At 47.7% G+C, this 23,921-nt stretch overlaps 1 protein-coding gene and 1 pseudogene across 1 annotated transcript in view; one reads left to right on the top strand and one right to left on the bottom strand.

The window, feature by feature from the left end:
- The first annotated feature begins 206 nt into the window (after nt 1–206).
- LOC142006388 (cytochrome b-c1 complex subunit 7 pseudogene) lies at nt 207–23,098 on the top strand (annotated as a pseudogene).
- Nucleotides 9,905–23,921, bottom strand: part of UPF3A (UPF3A regulator of nonsense mediated mRNA decay) — a 47,808-nt gene continuing 33,791 nt past the window's right edge. Inside the window, exons 9-10 of the mRNA XM_074986206.1 lie at nt 20,150–20,444; nt 9,905–10,078 (exon numbers count right to left, since the gene is read on the bottom strand). Coding sequence (XP_074842307.1) covers nt 9,905–10,078; nt 20,150–20,444 — 469 coding nt within the window. The remainder of the gene's footprint in view (nt 10,079–20,149; nt 20,445–23,921) is intronic.

Genomic DNA, 23,921 nt, shown 5'->3' with positions numbered 1-23,921 from the left:
ATGGAACTGTGAGATGTCAATCACAGACACAAGTACAGCAACACGACTGGTTGCAGCAAAGAAAGGCTAACTACAAAAAGGCTTTGAACCCTGCCTAGATTGTAACAACCGCCCGCACCCCTCTGGCATGGCTTGGAGTGGCACAGCTCCAGCTGTTCCCAGCTAGTAGCACTGCTCCCATGTCAGAGGGCATGATACCAAACCCCATGGCAGCAAGGGCACCAGTTTCAGCAAGTGGTCAACTGTGAGAAGGCATTCGTAAATGGTGTTACAATGCAGCTGGATTCTATAAACTTGGATTAATGTGAGATGATACAATATGTGAAAATGAAGATGTAAAAGGGGCACTGAAGAGGCTTCCAGAAAATGTTTATAATGAAAGACTATTTCGCATCAAGAGAGCCCTGGATTTAAGTATGAGACAACAAATTTGTCCTCGAGAATAGTGGGTGAAATATGAAGAGGATGAAAAGTATCGTGAACCATACCTGAAAGAGGTAATCTGTGAAAGACTTGAAAGAGAAGAGTGGGAGAAGCAGTAACTGCTGAGGAGATACGTCATGCAAAACACTGCACTTCTTTCTAATGTATTTTAAAGTTATGATAAAAATCAGTAGAGAGGAAAATCTGAGGCTGAAGAAACACTTTGTTCACTGAATTTCAGTCCAAACAAAAATAAACATATCAAAGTACAAAAAAAAAAAATCCTTGCCATGCCATGCAGTGCTCCCTTTCAGCACAGACAGTGTCGTGTTCTCAGGGGTTCCTCGCAGGATGGCAGACTGCCTTGCCCAGGTGAGTGCCTGTGCTTATTGTCTTGCGCGTGTGACGAATCTGAAGAATTATTTCTTACGAGTTAGGCATGCATGCATTCGCAACAACGCAGTGTCCTATTTGCCACGTGGCAAGTAGCGAACTTACTGGACATCATGGGCTTAACGGCTTTCAATCCGTTGTCTGTGACAGAGGGGCTGAAAATGAACATTGACAAATCCATAGTTGGCATCAGTGGCATGCCCGTGTGTTTAGTGGTGTTAAACATAGACATTTGTGAGTATTGTTTGAGAGGGAAGCTTGGGAATTGAAAAAGTGTTCTTTTGGTGCACGGTTCTGCAGTATACACCGCAGTGCCAGGGCTCTGACAGTACTAAACTTTTGTTGAATTTTTAGATGAAGTATTCTCAATTTATTCTTTTAGGTTCTCATGATGTCACAGCATTAACTATTTCACTGGGTATTAAAATAACAAATTATTTAGATTAAGGATTATAATATGAAGATCTGCACACTATTGTTGTTACCTCATAGTGCTTTCAGAATATCACCATTCACCCACACTGTTGAAGACAGATCTAAATTAGGGCTGTGAAGCAATTAAAAAAATAATTACAATTAATCACGAGGATGCAGGGGTTCCCTCATCCCCAGTTGGGGTCCCCGCTGATCTGGGACTGCCAGTGGGGCTCCCCAGCCAGTTTCCAGCTGCGGGCTGCCCCGAACATGGGTCCCCATGGCTGTGGGACTCCATGCTCCAGCGGGCTTCCAGCTGCCGGGCTGCACTCCAGCTAGCATCATGTGACTGCGGGGCTGCCACTGGGGCTCTGTATCTCAGCAGCTTGGAGATGCTGGGCTGCTGGGAGTCTCTCCACACGGGATTCCTGCAGCTGCAGGACCCCGGCTGGAGGCAGTCCGCAGCTGGGAACCAGCTGGGACACAGAGCAGCCCCAGCTGTGGGACACGTCCAGGGGCAGCCCGGGCAGCCCAGGCAGCCTTGCAGCCACAGGTCCTTGGCTTGGGACAGCCCCGCAGCTGAAAGCTGCACCAGCAGCCCCAGTGACCTGGGCAGGGAACCCCAGCAGCCCAGGGCTGGGAGCCAGCTGGGGCACGGAGCTCCACCTGCCAGCACGCTTTAAAGAAGGGCTGTCAATTAACTCTCCTGCAATTAACATGTTAATTTTTTAATGTGTTAAATGTACCTTGTGTTAATTGCAGGCATTAACGTGAGTAAACTGACAGTACTAATTTAAATCAAAAGATCGTAGCAGACCCCAGGCAGCCTATCAGTAAGGTTTGCTTCACTTGAGCCATGTCTACACTAGCCAGCTATTTTGAAAGAGCTGGCCCAACTTCGAAATAGCGGCCGGCGCGTCTACATGTGCCGGGTGCTATTTTGAAGTTGAAATTGATGTAAGGCGGCGAGACATCGAAATCGCTATCCCCATCAGAAGATGGGAATAGCGCCCTACTTCAACGTCCAGTGTCTAAGTGGGGCATGTGTAGATGATCCGCATCCCGCTATGTCAAAATAGCAGGGTCCTCCATGGCAGCCATCAGCTGAGGGGTTGGAAGATGCTCTGTCCAGCTCCCTGGGCTCTATGGTCGCCGCGCGCAGCAGCCCTTAAAGTCCACGCCGCCAGATTTCCTGTAGCAGGAAGCTGAGAGTGTGCAGGCAGTAGCACAGACACATGCACAGCCTGCAAACTCTCTAGACACCCTGATCCCTCACCCAGCACCCATGGCAGCCAGCCAGCCCTCTGAGTGCCCCCAGGGCACACCCCCCAAGGGGACCCAGGGTCCCCAGCTGTGCAGCCAGAGGGGGAAGAGGCAGTAGGGCCCCTCCTGGTCGGACACCAAGATCTGGGACCTGCTGAGGTTTTGGGGCAAGGAGGAGGTGCTCCAGGTAATGGGGAGCAAGTGGTGGAACGCAGACACGTTCACCCAGCTGGTCGAGGGCCTGGCTGCCCGGGGTCACCCTGTCCGCACTCCTGACCATGTCAGGAGTAAGGTCAAGGAGCTGTGGCAGGGTTACGCCCGGGCCTGGGACACGGCCAGCCGCTTTGGGGCCACCTCTGCCGCTTGCCCCTTTTACAGGGAGCTCAGGGAGATCCTGGGCCCCCAGTACACCTCCTCTCCCCCGGCCACCCTTGACACCTTGGCCGATGAGCCCCAGCAGGCCCCGGAGCTGGAGTCCGGCCCAGAGGCCAGCCCTGCACCCTAGCGGCCCCCAGAGGAGGCCACCCCTGGGGCGGAGGAGGAGGGCTCCAGTGATGGGGGGGCTCCTCATCGACCTCCCCTCCCGCAGCTCCAGCAGGGTGTCCGCCTGCCGGATGTCCCCCGACCATGCGACTGGACCGTCAGGTATGTATCCCAGAGGCACACACCCCCGGGTTAAGGGGCAGGGGCAAGAGACACTACCAGGGTCCCACATACACCCAGCTGACCCTGGCCCACCATGGCCCAGCCGGACCACAGCCCCAGGACAGCAGCGGCACAGCCCCCAGGACAGCACCACGCCCCATCTTGGGAGTAGGGAGGAGCAGAACCCCTGAAGGGGGTCACCTACAGGGGGGACACCACACCCATCATTATCCCTGGGGGACAGAGGATGGGGACCCAGCAGTGGAGGGGTAGGGGGCACGAGCCACAGGTTAAGGCCCAGACTAACGTCTGTCTTCGCTCTTCCCTGCTCTTTTCCACAGCCGCGCTATCTGAGGGCCACGACAGCATGGGCGCTGCATGCATTGTACCAGACAGCCCACCTGGGACATTGCGCCGTGGCAGCCAGTGAACAGAGCAGGGACTGGCCCCAGGATGAGCCTGCCACTGCTGGAGCCAGCTGCGGGCAGCCACTGACCCCCAGCTCCTCGCCACCCCCTGGTGCCAGGTGGAGGTGTCAGAACGCTGCCTGCAAGTGGAGGAGCGCTGGCTCCACTTGCAGGAGAGAGCGCTGGCCTGGCGCCAGGAGTCTTGGGGGTCCTTCAGGAGGATCTTTGAGCGGATGCTGCTCCCTGCTGCCGTCCCTCCCAGCCGCTCTCCACCTGCCCTGGAGCCTGCTGAGGAGGAAGACTGCACGGCGCAGGAGCTGGCCTGGCCATACCTGCTGGTCCTCCCGGCCCCCACCCAGCCTTGATGGGGCCTCCAGCCCAGACATGGGTCACGCCCCCCATGCCAGGCGCTAGACAGTAGGGGGAAGGGGGCCAAGGACTGGGCCCCCCGGGCCCCCCCCATTATTATTGTAAATAGTTGCTTTTTCCCACCCCCCTTTAGTAGCTGTCCCCCCCCATGTACAGAGTTCCCCCATTCATGTTTACAAAGTTCATTGTTTTTTGTTGGGTTTCAATAATGTTTGCTTTATTTAAAACAAAACAAACGTGTCATGTGCTCTCAGGGCACAGTAGTGTGGGCGTGGGGGCTGTGTAGTGTATTGTGGGTGGTGGGGGGCGGTGGGTGGCTCACCAGGCTGGTGCTGCCAGTGCTTATCCCGCAGCCTGGTTGAAAGGGGCCCGCAGGGCCTCCTGGACCCAGATCCCCTCATGGTTGGCTTGGCGGCTCAGGGCGACGGCTGGCTGGGGGTAGGCCATGCCAGCCTCCACAGCCCAACCCTGCACAAACGCCTCCCCCCTTGCTCTCCACCAGGTTGGGGAGTGCACAGCACACGCCCAAAACCTGGGGGATGCTGGGGAGCCCCACGTCCAGGCGGGTGAGGAGGCACCTCCAGTGGCCTTTGAGGTGGCCGAAAGTCCTCTCGACCACCTGGTGCACGTGGTTCAGGTGGGTGTTGAACCGCTCCTGGCTGGCGCTGAGGTGGCCCGTGTAGGGGCGCATGAGCTAGGGCTGGAGGGGGTAGGCAGCATCCGCCACGAGGCAGAGGGGCACAGTGGTGTCCCCGAGAGGGATCTCCCATTGGGGGATGTAGGTCTGTGCCTCCAGCTGGCGGCACAGGCCCAAGTTCCTAAAAACCCAGGTGTCGTGGGTGCTGCCAGGCCAGCCAACATATAAGTCCTGGAAGCGGCCCCGGCTGTCCACCATGGCCTGGAGGACCACCAAGTGGTATCCCTTCCTGTTCACCATGCATCCTCTGCTGTGCTCTGGGACACAGATGGGGATGTGGGTCCCATCCAGTGCCCCAAAGCAACTGGGGAACCCCATGCCAGCAAACCCTGCGATGGCTGCATCCAGGTCCCCGAGCCACAGGAGCCTGTGGAGCAGCAGAGCGTTCAGCGCACAGACCACCTGCAGGGGGAGGACATGGGCACCTGTGAGGGGTGTGCAGGGGGTGCCTGGCCCTCCCCCTGGGGTCCACTCTCCCACTGGGGTCCCCTCTCCCCTCCCCCCGGGGTCCTGTCATCTCCATGACGACAGCCCCGACGGTGGCCTTGCCCACACCAAACTGCTGTCCTATGGATCGGTAGCTGTCTGGAGTGGCCAGCTTCCAGACAGCGATGCCGACCCATTTCTCGACAGTGAGGGCACGCCGCATGAGGGTGTCCTGGTGCTGCAGGGCAGGGGTGAGCCACTGGCAGAGCTCCAGGAACATCTGCCAGCTCATCTGGAAATTCCGGAGCCAGCAGTCATCGTCCCACTGCTCGAGGACCAGGCGCTCCCACCACTCCGTGCTGGTGGGGTACCTCCATTGCCGGCAGTGCACCTGGCGGGGGTGGGGGGGCTGGGAGGGCCACATGATGGTCTGGGAAGGCTCCTTCATCCCCCGAGGAGGACGGCTGATCTTCCAGGAGGTGCTGGGCAGCCTCCTCCGTGGCGCCGAGCAGGGTGGCCACTGCCTCGGAGACAGCCCTGTGGGCTTCTGGCTGCTGCTGGGGGTCCATGCCACGTGCACGGGGTCTGCAACTGGTTGTCAGCTCTGTGGACCTGTGCTGGGCAGGCCGAGTGTGTTTGGCAGGGGTCCTTTAAGAGAGCAGCTTGCTGTTGCCCTGGAAGGGCTAGTCTGCCCTGTGACCCTGTCCGCAGGTTTTCCTAGTCCTTTTATTCCGATAGGGGCTGCTTTTGTGTGTAGACAATCCCCTGCGGGGCCCATTTTGACGTAGCACTTTCGTACGTCGACAGCACCAGCCCTGGAGGATGTGTGGGCACTACGCATCAAAATAGCTTATTTTGATTTTCACATCCCAGTGTAGACATAGCCTTGATGTCTGCCCATCTCCTCCATCCATGCGCTAAAAGCAGTCAAGCTAAAGAAGCACAGTGGGGCACAGGAGTGTCCCTGAGGTGAAGCCAAGCCCAAGAAGACCAAAGACCTTGCATGGTCCTATTTTCAAACTGCTCTGAGTGGCATCTCATGTCGGTGGATCCCTATTTGGTGGATCTTGGAAGAGTACTACCATCTCTTCTCCAGCCCGAAATCTGGCCTCCTGCTCACTACAACTGAATTTTAGGTTCTCTTCTCATGACATCCGCTTACCACATATTGTTAAGCGTTCTATCTTCGTTAGCGTAATCATGCAGGGAAATGGCTAATTACAAAACCTGTTTAAATCCTTTGTTTATAAAATTTAAAACATCAACAGGGTTGGTAAAAAATTGAAAAACGAAGACAAAAAAACCCCCCAAAATAATGTGGGAAGCCATTTATAAATCAAAGGAAAAGAGAATACAATGAAGGCCATTCTCTCCCTGACTCCAGATCTCACCAAAAAGGCAACTGGTTATCTGAACTTCAACATATTGGTATAGGAACAAGTTCAGCAAAATTAATTTGCATCTTACAATATAAAAGGCTTTTTCTAAGGAGTGCTTGCTTGACATGATTTATGTGGCTTCCTTTCATTAGAATGGGTTCTGGTCATAGCCTGCAAAACCTCCCTCCCCGGTCCAAAATCTCTTGGAGTTCCCTTCTCTTCTTGGGCCGTTGGTATTTGGTTATAATCATTAAAGCCCGTTAGCCATTTTGCAGTTAAGATTACTATGTACAGCACAAAAAAGCTGTGACAGTTTTGTAGGTACAAATATGTGGAATCCTGCATGAATACAAAATTGGTATCCGCAACTGCAAAAATCGTATGTGGAGATCCACATCCACAGATGCGAATACCTGATGATATAAAGCAGGTATTTGGTGATTTTCAAGGTTCTAGGCACAAAATTTGTGCCTGCTAAATGAGCCATGGATATCTGCATCCATGGATGCAGAAACCCATGGTTATCTGTGGATTTGCTGGGCTCTACAAATATGATATTGTGAGGATAGTGGAACCTAGTTCTGGTTCTATTCATGTGGATAACAGAAGGATCTTATAATTCACTAGCTCAGGGTGGCTAACCAGATAGAAACTAAGAGCCAAAATGGCTGTGGATAGAGTGCAAAGAGCCATGTATTATATATTTATTTTTATATATCTACATAGAAAGATAGATGGGTAGATAGTACACAAAATATAGTGATAAAAATAACATTACAGGACCTGAACCTAGAGAGGAACCCTTCAGCCTGCTCACCGGCTGGAACTGTGCCCCCCACCCGCCCCCGGATTCTCTTGCACCCACCTGTCCCTGGGACTCACTCGGTCCCACTGTCCACAAGTCTTGACAGACAGGCAACACAGGCTGTGCCACAGATCCACACAGCATCACTCCCCTTCCTGTAGCCTCCATGCTGCTGCTCCCACACCAGCAGAGTAGGAAGTAAGGAGCAAGGAAAAGGCAGCAATTACTGTGCCCCAGGCAGGCGACCCACCCAGCGCCTCTCCAGCCCAGACTGCCGTGAGCCCCAGCAAGGTCACCCCTAGGAAGCGTGAGCTGGGATGGGGTTAGCAGCCTCAGAGCACACTGCAGAACATCAAAACCTCCTCCCACTGCCTCTCGCAACCTCATCCCCATAGCTAAGTGGAAGCGGAGATTGCTTCCACCCCATAACAGTCCCATTACCACCGCAGCCCCCGAGGCCAGGGAAAGAGAAGCAGGGACCTGGATCCTAGTCCACAGCCCAACATGGGGCCCCAATCCCATTGCGTCAGTGCTACCCACAGCTGCTTAAGTCTCCATGTCCCTGTGGACAGACAGCGGGGAGAGAGACTTAAGAACTCTGGGCTGGACCCAGAGTGCATCACATCTGTGCTTGGCGCTGTCTACAATGCGAGTTTGACCCCCAGTCCCCACCGCTCCTCATTAGTGTCACCCTCTCTCCAGTCATCTCTCCACTCTCACAATCAGCAGCCACCAACTCACTCAATCTCCTAATAATGTCCCTCTTCTAGTTCCCTAATAATCCCCCAATATCACAATTCCCTCATATCACCTGTCTGTATCTCCTACTAATCCTGCTTGCCCTCAGTATTCCACTCCCTAGTAATCCCCTATCTCTCCAACACCATCTCTCAAACACCCCTTCACTCACTCCTGACCAATTCCCTGCTCTGGCCCCAGGACTGCCACTGTCTATCCCCCTTCCCCCACCTGCATCTCAGACACAAAAAGAATAAAAAACTACGGCTCATTTGCAGCCTTGGCTGGCCTGTACCACACAGCGGCTGGGCAGGGCAGGGTAGAGGCGGTGTCTGCGCAGATGGAAGGAAAGGTGAAGGTTAAAGGCAGAGTGTACTACCTTGACAGGAACATGGTCACATCCAACAGCTCCCTAGCAGGCTGCACGCATCCTCGTGGTCCTAATGCTACTGACATCTCCGGTGCTATGCCTGCTGCTCAGGGCTTAGGTCCGTTCCCAAGATAAGTTAAACGTGCACCTGGCTCCAAATTAGCAAGAGCTGTCTTTCTTTAAGTAAAGAGCCACATGTGACTCCAGAACCACAGGTTGGCCGCCCCTGATTTAGTGGCATACTAGCTTCCTTGGTATCATTAGTGTACTAGGCAAAAGAGTTGAGGAAGATCATTTCTCAGGTCAAGATGTTTTTTTACTTTTTATTATGTTTAACATCTGGGAAAACACAACAATTTTTTTCAGTTTAGAACAGTCGGATATTACAGTTTATAATAAAATGTTCAAACCAGGATGTCAAAAATAAACAAATATCTTAATATTTAACTTCACTGATAATGCAGGTCTTGGTTTCAGACAACTGAGAAGTGCATCAGTTGAAAAGACAACTAGCCATGAACCACATTTTGCCTTTGGATGGACATGTAGCTGTCTCCCATGACACTGGGAGTCATATGCATTCATCAGAGGGTGGAATTTGATATAAGTCTGCAAAATGAAATGTTGGAGCTCCTATGTGCGGGTTTTTCAAAACAATTATATTTTATAACATAGGTATCATAGATATTCCAAATCTGGCAAATGCAACTTATGTGAAACATTTAACATAAAAAGTAATCACTGTACGACTGCTTTTTAAAAAGTCAGTACCAAAGGCAACACAACAAATGCAAAGTTTAGTAAAACCAGATATAGTATTTAAGCACAGAGATTTGCAATAGCTTTTTCTGTTTTAAACACAAGAATATTTTAGAACATAAAAGGCAAAAGTGGTAAAGAAAATGATCAGTTTTCTAACATACTGTAGCTTTAATTCACACTTACCTGACACTACAGTTAATTGAAAAACAGTGTAAACACAATGAGGTATGGATACCAACAAACAGTGGCAAACGATGGGCCCAATCCTGTAAATGCTACTGGAAACAGTGATTCTGCTGGATGTCGTCCCTTTGACTTCAATAAGTCAAATAAGTCCCTTTGACCCTCCCTATGTAATAAGTATTATGCCTGTTGGTGTTTGCAGAAGAGGGTCCTCTGTAGTTACTGCCATTCACAGAACCCATTTAAAGTGCCTCAGATTTCAAACTGATGCAGATCTACATATCTTTATTCCTCTCAATTTAATAAGCTAGACTAAGTGAAATATTTTCTGACAGGCTTTATATAAATATTAGTTTAAAACTAAAAGAGCTTTTCTAGCTAAAGGTAACTTGTAAAATACTGGATCAGTATTGAACTAGTTAAAGAGTATTTTATTCTGTTTTTTTCTAGAAAAGCAACTCAATTTCATTTGTTATATTTTATCTTTCTCTGATCATTTTATTCATTTTAAAGAAAAAGATGTATTATAATTTTATTGGTCCAATCTGTGGAATTTTGAAGTGGCCTTATATATTTTATGCAGAAATTAAACCTTAAATTAATTTTTTCACAATTTTTCTACCCGTTGTTTCATTCTTCCTCTTCACTCTTTTCAGAACCCCCTCCAGTTGAATTATCTACCTCATACTTTCTATCACAAGTATCTTCAGAGGACTTCCCACTGCAGTCATAGATCTTACTTGTAGATCCCATATGAGTTCGAATGCGAGCTCCTGGCTGGTATAACTGCATGGCTGGACGATCCTAGAAAGAAGTACATAAGGTTAACTTTTTGATAGAAGTATTGTTTATTCACATACGGGAATATGAAAGTGACTAACTTGAGTTTATGTAGCTAGTGAATTTTGTGTTAAATTATCTGCAGTTCGTAAGAACTAGTGTAAAAAGTTGGAATGTAATGACAACAGATTTTGTGTTTATTATCCACCTCTTTTATAACACTATTCTTGGGAGCCAAGACTTTTGAGTAAAATATAACAGTGGGAAACGCAGGATGGGTATATTGCATTTAATTTAAACTTGGAGAAAAATGATCAGGCAGATGTTATAACAAATGCCAAAAGAATTCTGTGGTAAATTTTGATTCAATCTACAGTACCAGCTGGGAAGGGACAATGATAGGTGCCAAGTTCACTTATGGCCCTATACACAAATCTCAGGTAATAAATACAGATATAATAAAATAAAGCTAATCTGGGGAAACCAGAACAATGAGGGCTTGGTAAAACTAGAGTAGTGAATTGCAAATAGAATTCAGCATATAAGCTCCTGTTGCTCCACCCTCATTGATGTGTGTTTATAGAGCAATATTAACCTACTCAGCCATGTGGGCATGAATGACACTGTAAGGCATGACATGGAACAGATCAAGAGTGACTACAGGGCTCCGGGAGTATGGGTGAAGGAGTGTGGAGTGCAGATAGTATTCTCCTCAGTCCTTCTGGCCAGAGGTAGGAGCCCAGGCAGAGATAGGTGCATCCTGGAGGTGAATGCCTGGCTGTGAAGATGGTGTCACTAGGACGGCTTTGGCTTCCTTGACCATGGATACTCTTCCAAGAACAACTGATAAGCAGAAATGCGGTTCATCTTTCTAGGAATGGGAAGACCATATTTGGAAGTAGACTGGCTAACCCAGTGAGGGGGGCTTTAAACTAGATTCGATGGGGGCAGGTGACCAAAAGTCCACAGCTAAGAAAACAACATGGAGACCTAGGAAATGGGCCAGAAATGGGCGGGAACATGGGCTATAACAACAGAGAAAAAAGAGGGACTAGGCAGAACTGAGAAGCAAAATCAAATCACTCTTAGATGCCTATATACAAATGCAAGAAGTATGGGAAATAAGCAGGAAGAACTCGAAGTCCTAATAAATAAACAAAACTATGACATAGCTGGTATCACAGAGGCTTACTGGGATAATACACCTGATTGGAATATTGGTATAGAAGGGTACAGCTTACTTAGGAAGGATAGGTAGGGTAAACAGGGAGGATGTGTTGCCTTATATATTAAAAATGTACACACCTGGACTGAGGTGGAGATGAACATAGCAGATGGAAGCACTGAGAGTCTTTGGGTTAAGTTAAAATGGGTACAAAAACAAGGGTGATGTTATGCTAGGGATCTACTACAGACCAGCTACCCAGGTAAGAAGTGGCTGAGGCTTTTTCTAAGCAACTAACAAAATCATCCAAAGCGCAGGATTTGGTGGTAATGGGGGACCTGAACTATGCAGACATATATTAGGAAACTAACACAGCGAGGCACAGACTATCCAATAAGTTCCTGGGCTCCACTGAAGACAATTTTTTTTCCAGAAGGTGGAAAAAGCTACTAGGGGAAAAGCTGTTCTAGACTTGATTTTAACAAATAGGGAGGAACTGGTTGAGAATTTGAAAGTGGAAGGCACCCTGGGAGAAAGTGACCATGAGATCATACAGTACATGATTCTAACAAGTGGCAGAAGGGAGAACAGCAAAATAGAGATCATGAATTTCAAGAAGGCAAATCTTGGTAAACTCAGAGAGCCGGTAGGTAAGGTCCCATGGGCAGCATGACTAAAAGAGAAAAAAATTGAAGAGAGTTGGCAATTTTTCAGTGGAACATTATTAAAGGCCCAAAAGCAAGCTATTCCACAGTGTAGGAAAGATAGAAAGTATGGCAAAAGACTGCCTTGGCTTAACCAGGAGATCTTGCATGATTTCAAAAATAAAAAGGAATAATTTAAAAAGTGGAAAATAGGACAAATTACAAAGGATGAATATAAGCAAACAATACAGATTTGCAGGAGAACGATCAGAAAGGCAAAGGCACAAAATGAGCTCAAGCTAGCTAGAGACACAAAGGGTAACAAGAAGACATTCTATAAATATATTAGAAATAGGAGGAAGAAGGAGGACAGAGTAGGCCCACTGCACAGTGAGGGAGAAACAATATCAGGAAACCTGGAAATGGCAGAGGTGCTTAATGACTTCTTTGTTTCGGTCTTTACCAAGAAGTCTGATGAAGGAATGCCTAACATATTGAATGCTAGAGGGAAGGGGATAGGTTTAGAAGACAAAATAAAAAAGGAACAAGTTAAACATTACTTGCATAAGTTAGATTTCTGCAAGTCACCAGAGCCTGATTAAATGCATCCTAGAATACTCAAGAAGCTGACAGAGGAGGTATCTGAGCCTTTAGCTACAATTTGTGAAAAGTTATGGAAGTCCAGACAGATTCCAGAAGACTAGAAAAGGTCAAATATAGTGCCCACGTATGAAAAAGGGAATAAGAATGACCCAGGAAACTACAGACCAGTTGGTTTAACTTCTGTGCCTTGAAAGATAATGGAGCAAGTATTTAAGGAATTTATCTGCAAACATCTGAAAGAAAATAATGTGATAGGTAACATACAGCATGGATTTATAAAGAACAAATCATGCCAGACCAATCTGATAGCTTTTGATAGAATAACAAGTCTTGTGGGATAAGGGAGAAGCGGCAGATATGGTGTACCTAGACTTTAGTAAGGCATTTGATATGGTCTCACACAATCTTTATCAATAAACTAGGCAAATACAACTTAGATGGGGACTATCTAAGGTTGGCTGGCCAACCCTTCTCAGATAGTAGTTTTTAACATGCTGGAAGGGCATAACAAGTGGGGTTCCACAGGGGTCTGTTTTAGGATTGTTTCTGTTCAGTATCTCCATCAATGATTTAAATATTGGTATAGAGAGTATGCTTAGTAAATCTGCAGATGATACCAAACTGGGAGGGGTTGCAAGTGGTTTGGAGGATAGGATCATAATACCAGATGATCTGGACAAACTGGAGAACTGGGCTGAGGTAAACAGGATGAAGCTTAACAAGGACAAATGCAAAGTACTCCACCTAGGAAGGAATAATCACTTTCACACGTACAGAATGGGAAGAGACTCTCTAGCAAGGAGTAATGCAGAAAGAGACCTAGGGGTCACAAGCTAAATATGAGTCAACAGTATGACGCTGTTTTACAAAAAGCAAACATGATTCTGAAAGGCATTAACAGGAGTATAGTTAGCAAGACCCGAGAAGTCATTCTTTCACTCTACTCAGTGCTCATTAGGCCTCAATTGAAGTATTGTGTCCAGTTTTGAGCACCACATTTCAAGAGGGATATGGAGAAATTGGTGAACGTCCAGAGAAGAGCAACAAGAATGATTAAAGGTTTCGAGAACATGAACTGTGAGGAAAGACTGAAAGAACTGAGCTTGTTTAGTTTAGAAAAGAGAAGACTTAGAGAAGACATGACCACTGTTTATAAGTACTTAAAAGAGGGTTACGAGGAGGGGGGAGAAAAATTGTTCTCCTTGGCCTCTGAGGATAGGACAAGAAGCAATGGGCTTAAACTGCAGCAAGGCAGGTTTAGGTTGGATGTTAGGAAAAATTTCCTAACTGTCAGGGTGCTTAAATGCTGGAATAAATTGCCTAGGGAGGCTGTAGGCTCTCCATCACTGGAGATAATTTAAGAGCAGGTTAGACAGACATCTATTAGGGATGGTCTATATGGTACCTGGGTCTGCGTGAGGCCAGGGGACTGGACTCGATTACCTCTCGAGGTCCCTTCCAATTCTAGGTTTCTATGATTCTAACCTATGAACTATTAATATATTTAAACAGGGGATGCAAAATGTAAGCCATCCATTCGGTAGTCATATCCCCAACGCTGCCATACTCCACTCTCATAGGGCTTGTCTATACTTACCCTTAGCTTTAAAGGGGGCATGTTAATCAGGGCGACAAGAGACTACTAATGAAGTACTGTGGTGAATACGCAGCACTTCATTAGGCTAATCCTTCCCCTCGGCAACTCTGAAGCTTCAAACTTTGAAGTGCCCGTGGCTACGTGCATTCCATCACTCTGAAGTTTGAAGCTTCAAAGTTGCTGCGGGGGAAGAAGAGCCTAATGAAGTGCTGTGTATTCACTCCAGCACTTCATTAGTAATCTCCTGTTGCCCTGATTTAATTGCTCCCTTCAAAACTGTGGGCAAGTTTAGACCCAGCCATATTCATGTAGACTGGATACCACCCAATGGCTACGTCTACACGTGAAGCCTACATCGAAGTAGCCTATTTCGATGTGGCGACATTGAAATAGGCTATTTCAATGAATAACGTCTACACGTCCTCCAGGGCTGGCAACGTCGATGTTGAACATCGACGTTGCGCAGCACCACATCGAAATAGGCGCTGCAAGGGAACGTCTACACGCCAAAGTAGCACACATTGAAATAAGGGTGCCAGGCACAGCTGCAGACAGGGTCACAGGGCGGACTCAACAGCAAGCCGCTCCCTTAAAGGGCCCCTCCCAGACACAGTTGCACTAAACAACACAAGATACACAGAGCCGACAACTGGTTGCAGACCCTGTGCATGCAGCATGGATCCCCAGCTGCAACAGCAGCAGCCAGAAGCCCTGGGCTAAGGGCTGCTGCACACGGTGACCATAGAGCCCCGAAGGGGCTGGAGAGAGAGCGTCTCTCAACCCCTCAGCTGATGGCCGCCATGGCGGACCCCGCTATTTCGAAGTTGCGGGACGCGCAATGACTACACGGTCCCTACTTCGACGTTGAACGTCGAAGTAGGGTGCTATTCCCATCCCCTCATGGGGTTAGCGGCTTCGACGTCTCGCCGCCTAACATCGATGTTAACATCGAAATAGCACCCAACACATGTAGCCGTGACGGGCGCTATTTCGAAGTTAGTGCCGCTACTTCGAAGTAGCGTGCACGTGTAGACACGGCTAATGTGAATCAGGAAACAAAAACAAACACAAAGAAAGAGGCTAATTGTACAGGCATCATGACTAAATCTATCAAAAACTTGCTGATCTGAATACCAAAGAGCAGCCAGTTCATGAGAGAAAAGCAACTGAAACTTATTGTGAACGGTTACTGTTTAAAAGCCTCTGCCTATTGAGGCTATTTATTTTAACTTTCATAAATATTAGACTTTAATGTTATGGAGAGATCATATTTAACAACTGCATGAAAGTGTAAGGTTCAGTCTAAAAAATGACATGGAATAGGCAATTTTTAAAAAAAAGGTAGAGCACTAAATTCCGTTCCATCTCAATCCTTATTTTTTTCACTCCCCTCTTATAATTTTCAGTCCTTTTGAGCTTGTTTTTTATCTTCTTTTCCCTTTCACAAACACATCCTTCATTATCAGCTCTTCTCTTCCCCCTTTCTTGCTTGAATTTCAGCCTTGTTTCACTTTGCTTTCCCTTTATTTTCTGTTTTTTTAGATAAGGCATCAGACTTTTTATTTAGGATGTTTAATAACAGGTTGCCATAGTAAGTGCTTTGTGGCGATACAAGCAGCCATATCAACATGCTGTTTATCTCTCTTCATCACATCCAGCCAGTCAACACCTATCATGCAGTCCTAAACCCTGTGATCAGCAATGAACATAGAACCCACTAGAACAGGGGTCAGCAATCTTTCCCTTTTGACCTTTATGTACGGTCCGAGTGTCGATGATACTTTTTACATCACTAACAGTCCTACATACAACAGCTTCATTAATAAATAAATTAAGATGCAGAGCTTTACTATCAGTGCATGAAAACTGGCTGGTGCGCTGCTTTTGGCACGTGCTGGAGGTTGCAGACCCTTGCACTAGAAGATGACATGGTCTCACACACTAAGCACATTACATGCACCAGCGTGCTAGTGAGCAGCAGTGTTCCCTGTGAACTGAGCGCTTGGGCTGCTGTCCAGGAGAGATTCAGGTGCTGCCAAGTTGATTAGCAGAGTGCCCACAGCAGCAGCATGTTCTTCTATTGGTGGTGCGCATGCTTTGGTGCACAGAACAACATTTATTATGGCTGCAGATGTAAAAAGTTAGAGGGAACACCGGCCTGCACACTGGGCCTGAGACCTATGGCTCACCAGGATGGTGCAGGGTCTGTTGCCAGACGCTCGTGGTCAGACCCAGCTCTGCCAGCAGTCACATTCACACATACCCAGCACTGACGAGGTGCTACGTGGCATTCAAAGTGTTTCACCAAGAGCAGCGGGTACCTGATATCACCCCCTGCACATACACCCAGCTCTGCAAGGGGCCCTCCCACAGGCAGTGCCAGCTGCTGGAAACACATCAAGTGGGCTGCCGGTCACATGCTTCCCTCCATCTCAGGGGAGGGGAAGCATGGCTGAGCAGGGAACCCCCCCCACCCACTGGGCACAGGCCCCTTTTTCCTGCCAGCCCCAGCTGGGGCTCCCATCTGGATCCCCTACCCTCCACCCCAGGGCACTGCCCCCAACACACCAATCAGAGCTTATAAGGAGCCTGCTACCCAGCCTGCACATGGTGTATGACCCCAAAACCCCAGCCAAGGGGGAACCCCATGTGACTTTGAGGGTCTCCTCTCCCCACTTGTGACATTACCCTGCAATGTGTCCGACCATCTATGTGGCAACTGGGCCCTCCTTAAAGGGACAGGACAGCTGGGAGCCAACGGAGCAGCTCAGGCTTTGGGAGCAGTCCATGAGAGGGGGACTTGCAATCTGGGGTTTGGAGATGACCCTGTAGTGGGGGATGCTGCTGTTTGTGACCTGGGGGCTGGGCCTGGGCAGGAGAGGGGGCTGTGCGCGGGCCTGACATTGTGGCCCTGCAAATAACCCCTCTGACGCCATCACAGCCTTGTATATATAAATGTTAGAGCAGAGTGCCCTGCCTCTCCTTTCCTTCCGTTTTTCCAGGTAACTCCAGCCTCCCAGTAGTTTTTGGCTTCAATTGTCCTCTTTAAATGGCAGCACACAGATCTACATCTGGTTTTCCTGCAGAAACGATCAGTGGCCTCTCAAAGACATCAAAGAGTGGTGGGGCTTGAATTAGATAGGTTTCTTTGAAAGAGTTAAATTGCCAGGGAGAACTATGGCTCCTGTTGACCCCCCAATCCATCAGCCACTTGAGGCCCTTGCCTGTAACTCTCCTTCAACAGAAAAAAATATTAGGTGATGAGCTTTAGTGGGAAACACCCACTTCTTCAGATATGGAAAACTCTGAGAATCAAGATCAGAAGAAGTGGGTCTGTCCCATGAAAGCTCATCACCTAATACATTATTTTGTTAGTCTTTAAAGTGCTACAGGACTGCTACAGACTAACACCGCTATCTCTTTGTGGCTACTCTCCTCTGAAAGAGTTGTGACATGTTTACAGATGATTAAGAGCACTCCAGTAAATGCAGCAGCTCCAGCAGCAGAGGCACCACTCTTTGGAGAGCTGTGTGAGCAGTGCAAACTCCTGGCTGCATGAGGAGCAGAGAGATGGGGCTGAGCTCCTCGAAGCTTGGATGGAGGACGGGTGGGGCTGAGCTTCCAGCATGTGCCAATGAAAAGCGGGTCACAAGCAGCTCTTGGCATGCATGCTGGGGGTTGCTGACCCTGCACTAGAAACATTAAAATAAAGGTTAAGTCAGGACTTTTATAATCACAGATTCTCTTTATCCACCAGATTCCAAGCTCATCACACTGAAACTTGGCATAAATAGAGTTTGCTAATTGGGCATTTCATTTTTTATTAAATGGTTTAAACCATGGTTTCCCAAACTGGGGGGGGGGGCATGAAGAAATTCCAGGGGGAGCAAAAGGCGACCCGCCCCCCCCCCGACTCTTCCCCCCACACTTTGCTTCTGGCGCTCAGCCCCTGCCATTTTACGTGGGTGACCCAGCGCAGCTGCTATAAAAAGCAGGCAGCAGGTGAAGACCCACATGCTAAGGTGAATGAGTGTGGGTTGAGGGCGGGGGAGGAGGATGGGGTTAGATAGGGGACTAGGGGTGCCTGGCTCAGGTAAGGTGGATGGGGATGGAGTAAGAGCAGGGGGCTTGTGATGCCTGGCTTTGTGGGCGAGAAGGGGCTCAGGCAGTTGGCTGGCTTGCAGGACTCACAGGGCTTGGGCGGCTGGCTCTGGCACTGCAGGGCTCTGGTGGCTCGGGCTGGTGGGTGGGTGGCTGGCCCCAGCATCGTGAGGCTTGGGCAGGTGACTCGGGCAGCTAGCCTGCGGCTGGCCCCAGCGGCTGGCAGTCAGTGAGCGGACAGGCCCCAGTGGTGCCAGGCTGAGGCGGGCAGCTCTGGCAGTGCAGGTCTGAGGAGGGTGGGCGACTGGCGCGGGCAGCTCTAGCAGCTGGCACAGGGGTCAGGCAGCTGGCCAACTGGGGCTGCTAAAAAGGGGGTTGGATGATGGGAAAGAAGAGGCAGGGGGCATGGGGGTTTCTTGAAAATCAAAAGGGGGAGCATGATGCCGAAGTTTGGGAACCACTGGTTTAAACCAATTTAGTATTATGTAGTGTATTTAGACTGAGGTTCAGACAACTGCTAGAGAAGGGATACTCCTTGCCTGCTCTGCAACAGCACAGCTCCCTCCGGAGGTACACTGTCTTGGTGACCTTGCCTTTGCTTAGTTTGAAAATTCCCCTTCAGAAGAGGTGCACTTAACAGAGGGGTTTTCCACACAGGGCAGTGTCAACCATCTTGTATGGAAAACTATACGATTAGAATGGACGAGGTCAACAATAGCAACTCCTGCTTAGAAATCCTCTTACATATCCTCTGAAATCACAAAGCCCAAGCAGTCAGACAGAGCCTCCACATATTTCAAGATAAAGACAAGGTCTTCTTTATCTGAGGATAGAATGAATAAAAACTGCAAGATCTACTTTCCTACCTTCTGTAGTAAAAATGTCTAAATACAGTAGTCCCTTGAGTTACATGAGGGTTGTGTTCCCACACACCCTCGCTTAACTTGAATTTCGTGTAAGTTGAGGAGCGCCTTTTTTCCTGGCAAAACACATGTTCTGCAGCTGGGGGAAGCCACAGAAAGGTAAATTCTGGGTTGTGGGGGCAGGTGGGGAGGGTTAAGCCTGGCAGTGGATTGGGGCCATGGAAGTGGGATGAGGGGGTTAAGCCTGGGGTGAGTTAGGGCTGCATGGGGGGCAGGAGGCGGAATTGAGCTGGAGCCGTGCAGGAGGTGAGGGGATGAGCCGGAGCAGCACATGGGGGTTTGAACCAGAGCGGGGCAGTTGAGCCAGAGCCACACACGGGGTTGGTTAGCCGGAGCCATGTGCAAGGAGGGGTTGAACTGGGGCAGGAGGGGTTGAGTCTGAGCCATGCGCAGGAAGGCTGAACTGGGGCTGGCGGGGGTTGAACCACAGCCACATGTGGGTGATGAGCCAGAGCCATGGGGGGTTGAACTGGGGCTGGGGGTGATGAACCAGGGCCACATTGGGAGCTGGGGGGCATTGAGCCAGTGCCAGGGGGAGTGGGATTTTGAGTTGTGCTTAACTCACGTTAATGTGAGGTAGGCGCAACTCAAAATTGCACATTTCAAGGTTTTACTGTATACCCATTTCTGGAGGAACTATTTATTCACTTTTACTTTGGAATATGAATAACTGTAAATCTGATTGTAATCTGTCTAACCAGCAACAATTCCACTTAAAATAAATTCACTTTTAAAAGACTAGTGGGACAAAGTTTTTAATCTCTACTAGAGGTTACCCATGATATAACTTTTTAAATGCTCAAAAATGCCGGGCTTCCAAGGTTAATGTTCTAAGGGAAATTCCAAATATTGTATGTATGTATGACCAGAGAAGACAAATTCTATTGTCTTAAATAATTTTAAGAAATCTGGGTTTTCCTGAAAATCAAATAAAGAATTGGTTTTCTTGGGGGGGGGGGGGGGGGGAGGAAATCCATCTTTATGCTGAGATTGTAAAAGTAAAACCTGTGGCCTTGAGGTATATTTTACTAATGAAAGATTATCCTAAATGAATAAAAGAACCTTATTTCTTATGCGCTCCTTTTTGGATGCCATGTCATCACACTTGTCCTCTTTACCCAGTTTGTCTACGGCCTCCACAGTGAAGCTGTAGTTGTAGTTCCCTTTCTTCCCTCTGTCTTGGCTGTATCCTTTCCCCCATTTCAGCTCTTCTTCATTCCTTCTCATAAACTTATCAAACTCATAGTGCCCTCTGTGCTTTCTGCCATCATCCAACCGGTATCTTTGTCTTTCAAGTTCTTTTTCTCGAAATCTTCTCTCCAAATCCATTTGTTCTTTATCACTATCATTTTGTGACCTGTGTGTGTTTAAACAAAAAAGAAGCCCAAACAAACAATTAAAACAATCTCTGCTTGAAATCAAGTCTTCCACTGACTTCAATAGGCTGTAGATAAGACCCCCAATCACACTGCATTTTCTTTTATTAAAAAAGAGATTCAATTTTGTTAAAGGTTTTGAACACTATAAATTCAGCTCCCTGTTGTGCATTCAGTTCAAATGGAAGCAGGATGATATTTCACAAACTAAGTTTTCCAATGACTTGAAAAAAATTGTATTTACTTCAGAACTGTTTTGGAAGATCATTCACTGACCCTTATTTGCATCTGAAATCACCATATAAATACTGTTCTTGATGTTAAATGATACACATCAGAAAGCAGGATGATCAATGGGGAGTACACAAGGGGTCACACACACCCTCTCCTAGTGTCCATCCCCCTGCACTCACTGAAAGAGGCAGGTGGGGATGAGTGGGGAGGGGAAGAGTGGAGCAAAGGTGGGAAGAGGCAGGACATGGGTGGAGCAGGGGTTGGGCATAGCACATGACCAGTGCCCGAACAGAGCCTCTCTCATCAGTCACCGCCGTAAGAAAAGGGTACACGGTCAGGTCCAAAGAGCCTGATCCTGTTAAGACTTAAGCACATGAATAATCCTACAGACTTCAGTGGGAGTGCTAATGACATGAAGTAACTTTGCAGGCTCAAGACCTTAATTTTATGGTTCCAACCAAGAGAAATTATTCACAGCTCTTGCAACAGATGGGAGGCATTAAGTGTTGCTGCTCCACTCTTCATTTACACTTATGTGCCTAGATCATGTACCCTGCCACTCCATTTTTATTCAGGTGAAAAAACATTACCTTGTCACTTAATTTACCTGGTACTTAATTTATACTATATACTAAATAATTTCTATTATAAATAAACTGTTTGCAACATTTTACTCTAAAGATGGTATAATTCTCTGTACTTTTATTCATTTCATTGTTCTTGTTTAGTAACCAGATGGCTCCCTCATAACATCAAGCAGTAAATTATGGAAAAGATTGCAGAACAATTTCATCTAATTATAAAAAAAGGAGATAGTAATTATTTCAAATTTTTATTATATGAAATAAAAAATGAATCATTCAAATTTAAATGGGAATCTACAATTTTGCCAGCCTCTGACATTTTAGCCTGTGACAAGGGAAATGCTAATCAGCACACAAAATGGATACAAGAATCTGTAGATTTGTCACTGTCACTGTTTATTAGCAACTGTTTGTTCATTGACTTGACTGAATATGAACAAGTTTTCTAAGTTTCCACACCACTTTTTCTTGCAAGTCATGGAATAGTGAAAGTTTTCAGACTCTGCCATGTAGTTATCTGCTGACTGGCTTTTCTTTTATTTAAAAAGAGGTGTGGGGGGTTTCCATATCTGCAATGACAGTAGAGAGTTCACATTAATTGAGGTTGCTCAGCAGTTTGCAGGACTGGGCCCCGTGTCACCGTATTACACTTCCAGAGTGGAAGGAAAACAACAGCTCACACTGAGTCATACCAAACCCCATGTTTGCTGATGGGGAGGGGAGCCAAGGGGGCAAAGCGGGCAGTTTCACAAAGGCCTGGCGTTTCAAAGGGTCCCGGAGCTCTGGCGACAGCTACTTTGGCAGGGGAGGTGGCCGGAGCTCTGAGCCCCTTTGAACTGCCACAGCAGTGCTACGCCATTGTTCCATGTGGCTGTGAGGTGGGAGGAAGGAGCCTAGTGCTGCAATCTGAGAGATGCTAAGGCTGACTGCCCTAGGTCTGCCATTTCCATCATGGGCCCCTACCCTTCCGGGGGTGTGGAGCTGGGCCCTTCCTCCCACCTTGTCGCGGGATCCACAGTGGCTGTCAGCCCCACTACCAGAACCTTTCACAATTACAGAGATACTAAAACATGGGATACACTTCTAAATATGTATATTGCTATTAAATATTACTTTAGTTCTCCAGTTTAAGACTAACTATGCCTATTTTGTTTCCTCTGTCTTCTCAGCTTTCAAGTGTAAATGTGTAACCATATGCACCGACTCCCATGAAGGGCCTGAACTCCCACCCAAGATTGGGAGAACACTCCATGTGCATGACCCTTACCATAAGCTGGAAGAAAACTTTCAGTGAGATCCTGTAGCACCTGCTTGGCTCTCTGCTTCCTACTCTGCTGCAGGAATGAAGCTGGCAGAGTGGAGTTGCCTAAAAGTGGTTCATGGGTCCACAGTTCATGGGGACAGAAAATTCAAGCTCGGTACTGGCAGATGTAGCTCTATTCGTGGGGCAATTATGTGCTATTACATGAATAATTAATAAGCCATGCATATTTTTATTTTTTGTGCAGAAAAAAGTTTCTGCTGGAATGTTGCTGCAGTTCTGCTTTTGCAAACCAGAGAATGCTGTAAAAACAGACTGCAACAGAAGCTCCTGGCAAGCCCCAGTCAAAGAGAAAGAGCCTGCAGAGTAGTGATGAGCAACCTGGGCTAGCAAGTAGGCCACATAAGTGACTCTCCTTCATCTCAGTGGGCCACCAAATTGTCATAATCAAGACAGTCTCGAAGCATAGGGTAGATGTGCCAACTGCACTTTTGTATCTAGAATTTGCAGGATATGCCAACTGAACTGTAGCAGAGCTTTGACTGGATGCAGAGGGAGTTAAGTACATGGCTCGTATAGTCAATGTTGTGTGCAATCATCACCTACCTTACTTCATGTGCCCTTGGCTTTGTGTGTGGCATGTTAAGAATACCAGTAGGAAAAAAAAACCACACAAATTGAAACCAGCCAAATCTGACAACACCGCACATGGGAAATGGTCAACAAAACATCTCGTGGGCCACACAGCCCATGGACTGCAGATTGTCCACCACCACCTTCTTTGCAGAGGGCCAGCTCAGGAGACAGAGGCTATGGGGAGACAGATAGCATGAGATACTAGGTGGTGGGGATCAGATACTGGCTCAGTGGGGGAAGGCAGACTGGAGCAAAGGCTGAATGGGAGTGGAGGTACAAAGAATGGGGGAGGGAGTAAAGAGCTACATATGGCCTGTGTCAGCAACATACCAGAACCTTTCACAATTACAGAGATATTAAAACATGGCACACACTTCTAAATATGTGTCTTACATAATCTAGGGTTACCATACCTGAACCTTCAAAAGTAGGACACCCCTCAGAGGGAGTGTATCTGTATCAGTATCTACCAACTCACTTTGTATTAGCGTACTACATATACTATAACCTTAGACTGGATTCAGGTAACAGAGTTCTATTTCCAATAAGTAACCTTGTGCTAATAACTTTTATCTCTCTGAGCCTTAGTTTTATTGAACAAGGATAATGATAGTCACTTACTTTGTATGGAGCTTTGAGATCAACAGACAAGAAGTGCTCCCTAAACAGTAGGTATTATTAAAACATGTAGGCTATTCATGATGTACCATTTCTTCAGCTAGTTAGCTCAACATATCTGTCTT

The sequence above is a fragment of the Carettochelys insculpta genome, chromosome 1 (assembly GCF_033958435.1).
Source record: "Carettochelys insculpta isolate YL-2023 chromosome 1, ASM3395843v1, whole genome shotgun sequence".
Lineage (NCBI taxonomy): Eukaryota > Metazoa > Chordata > Testudines > Carettochelyidae > Carettochelys > Carettochelys insculpta.
Note: the sequence above shows the minus strand (reverse complement) of the source record. Positions and strands in the feature narration are given on the sequence as shown.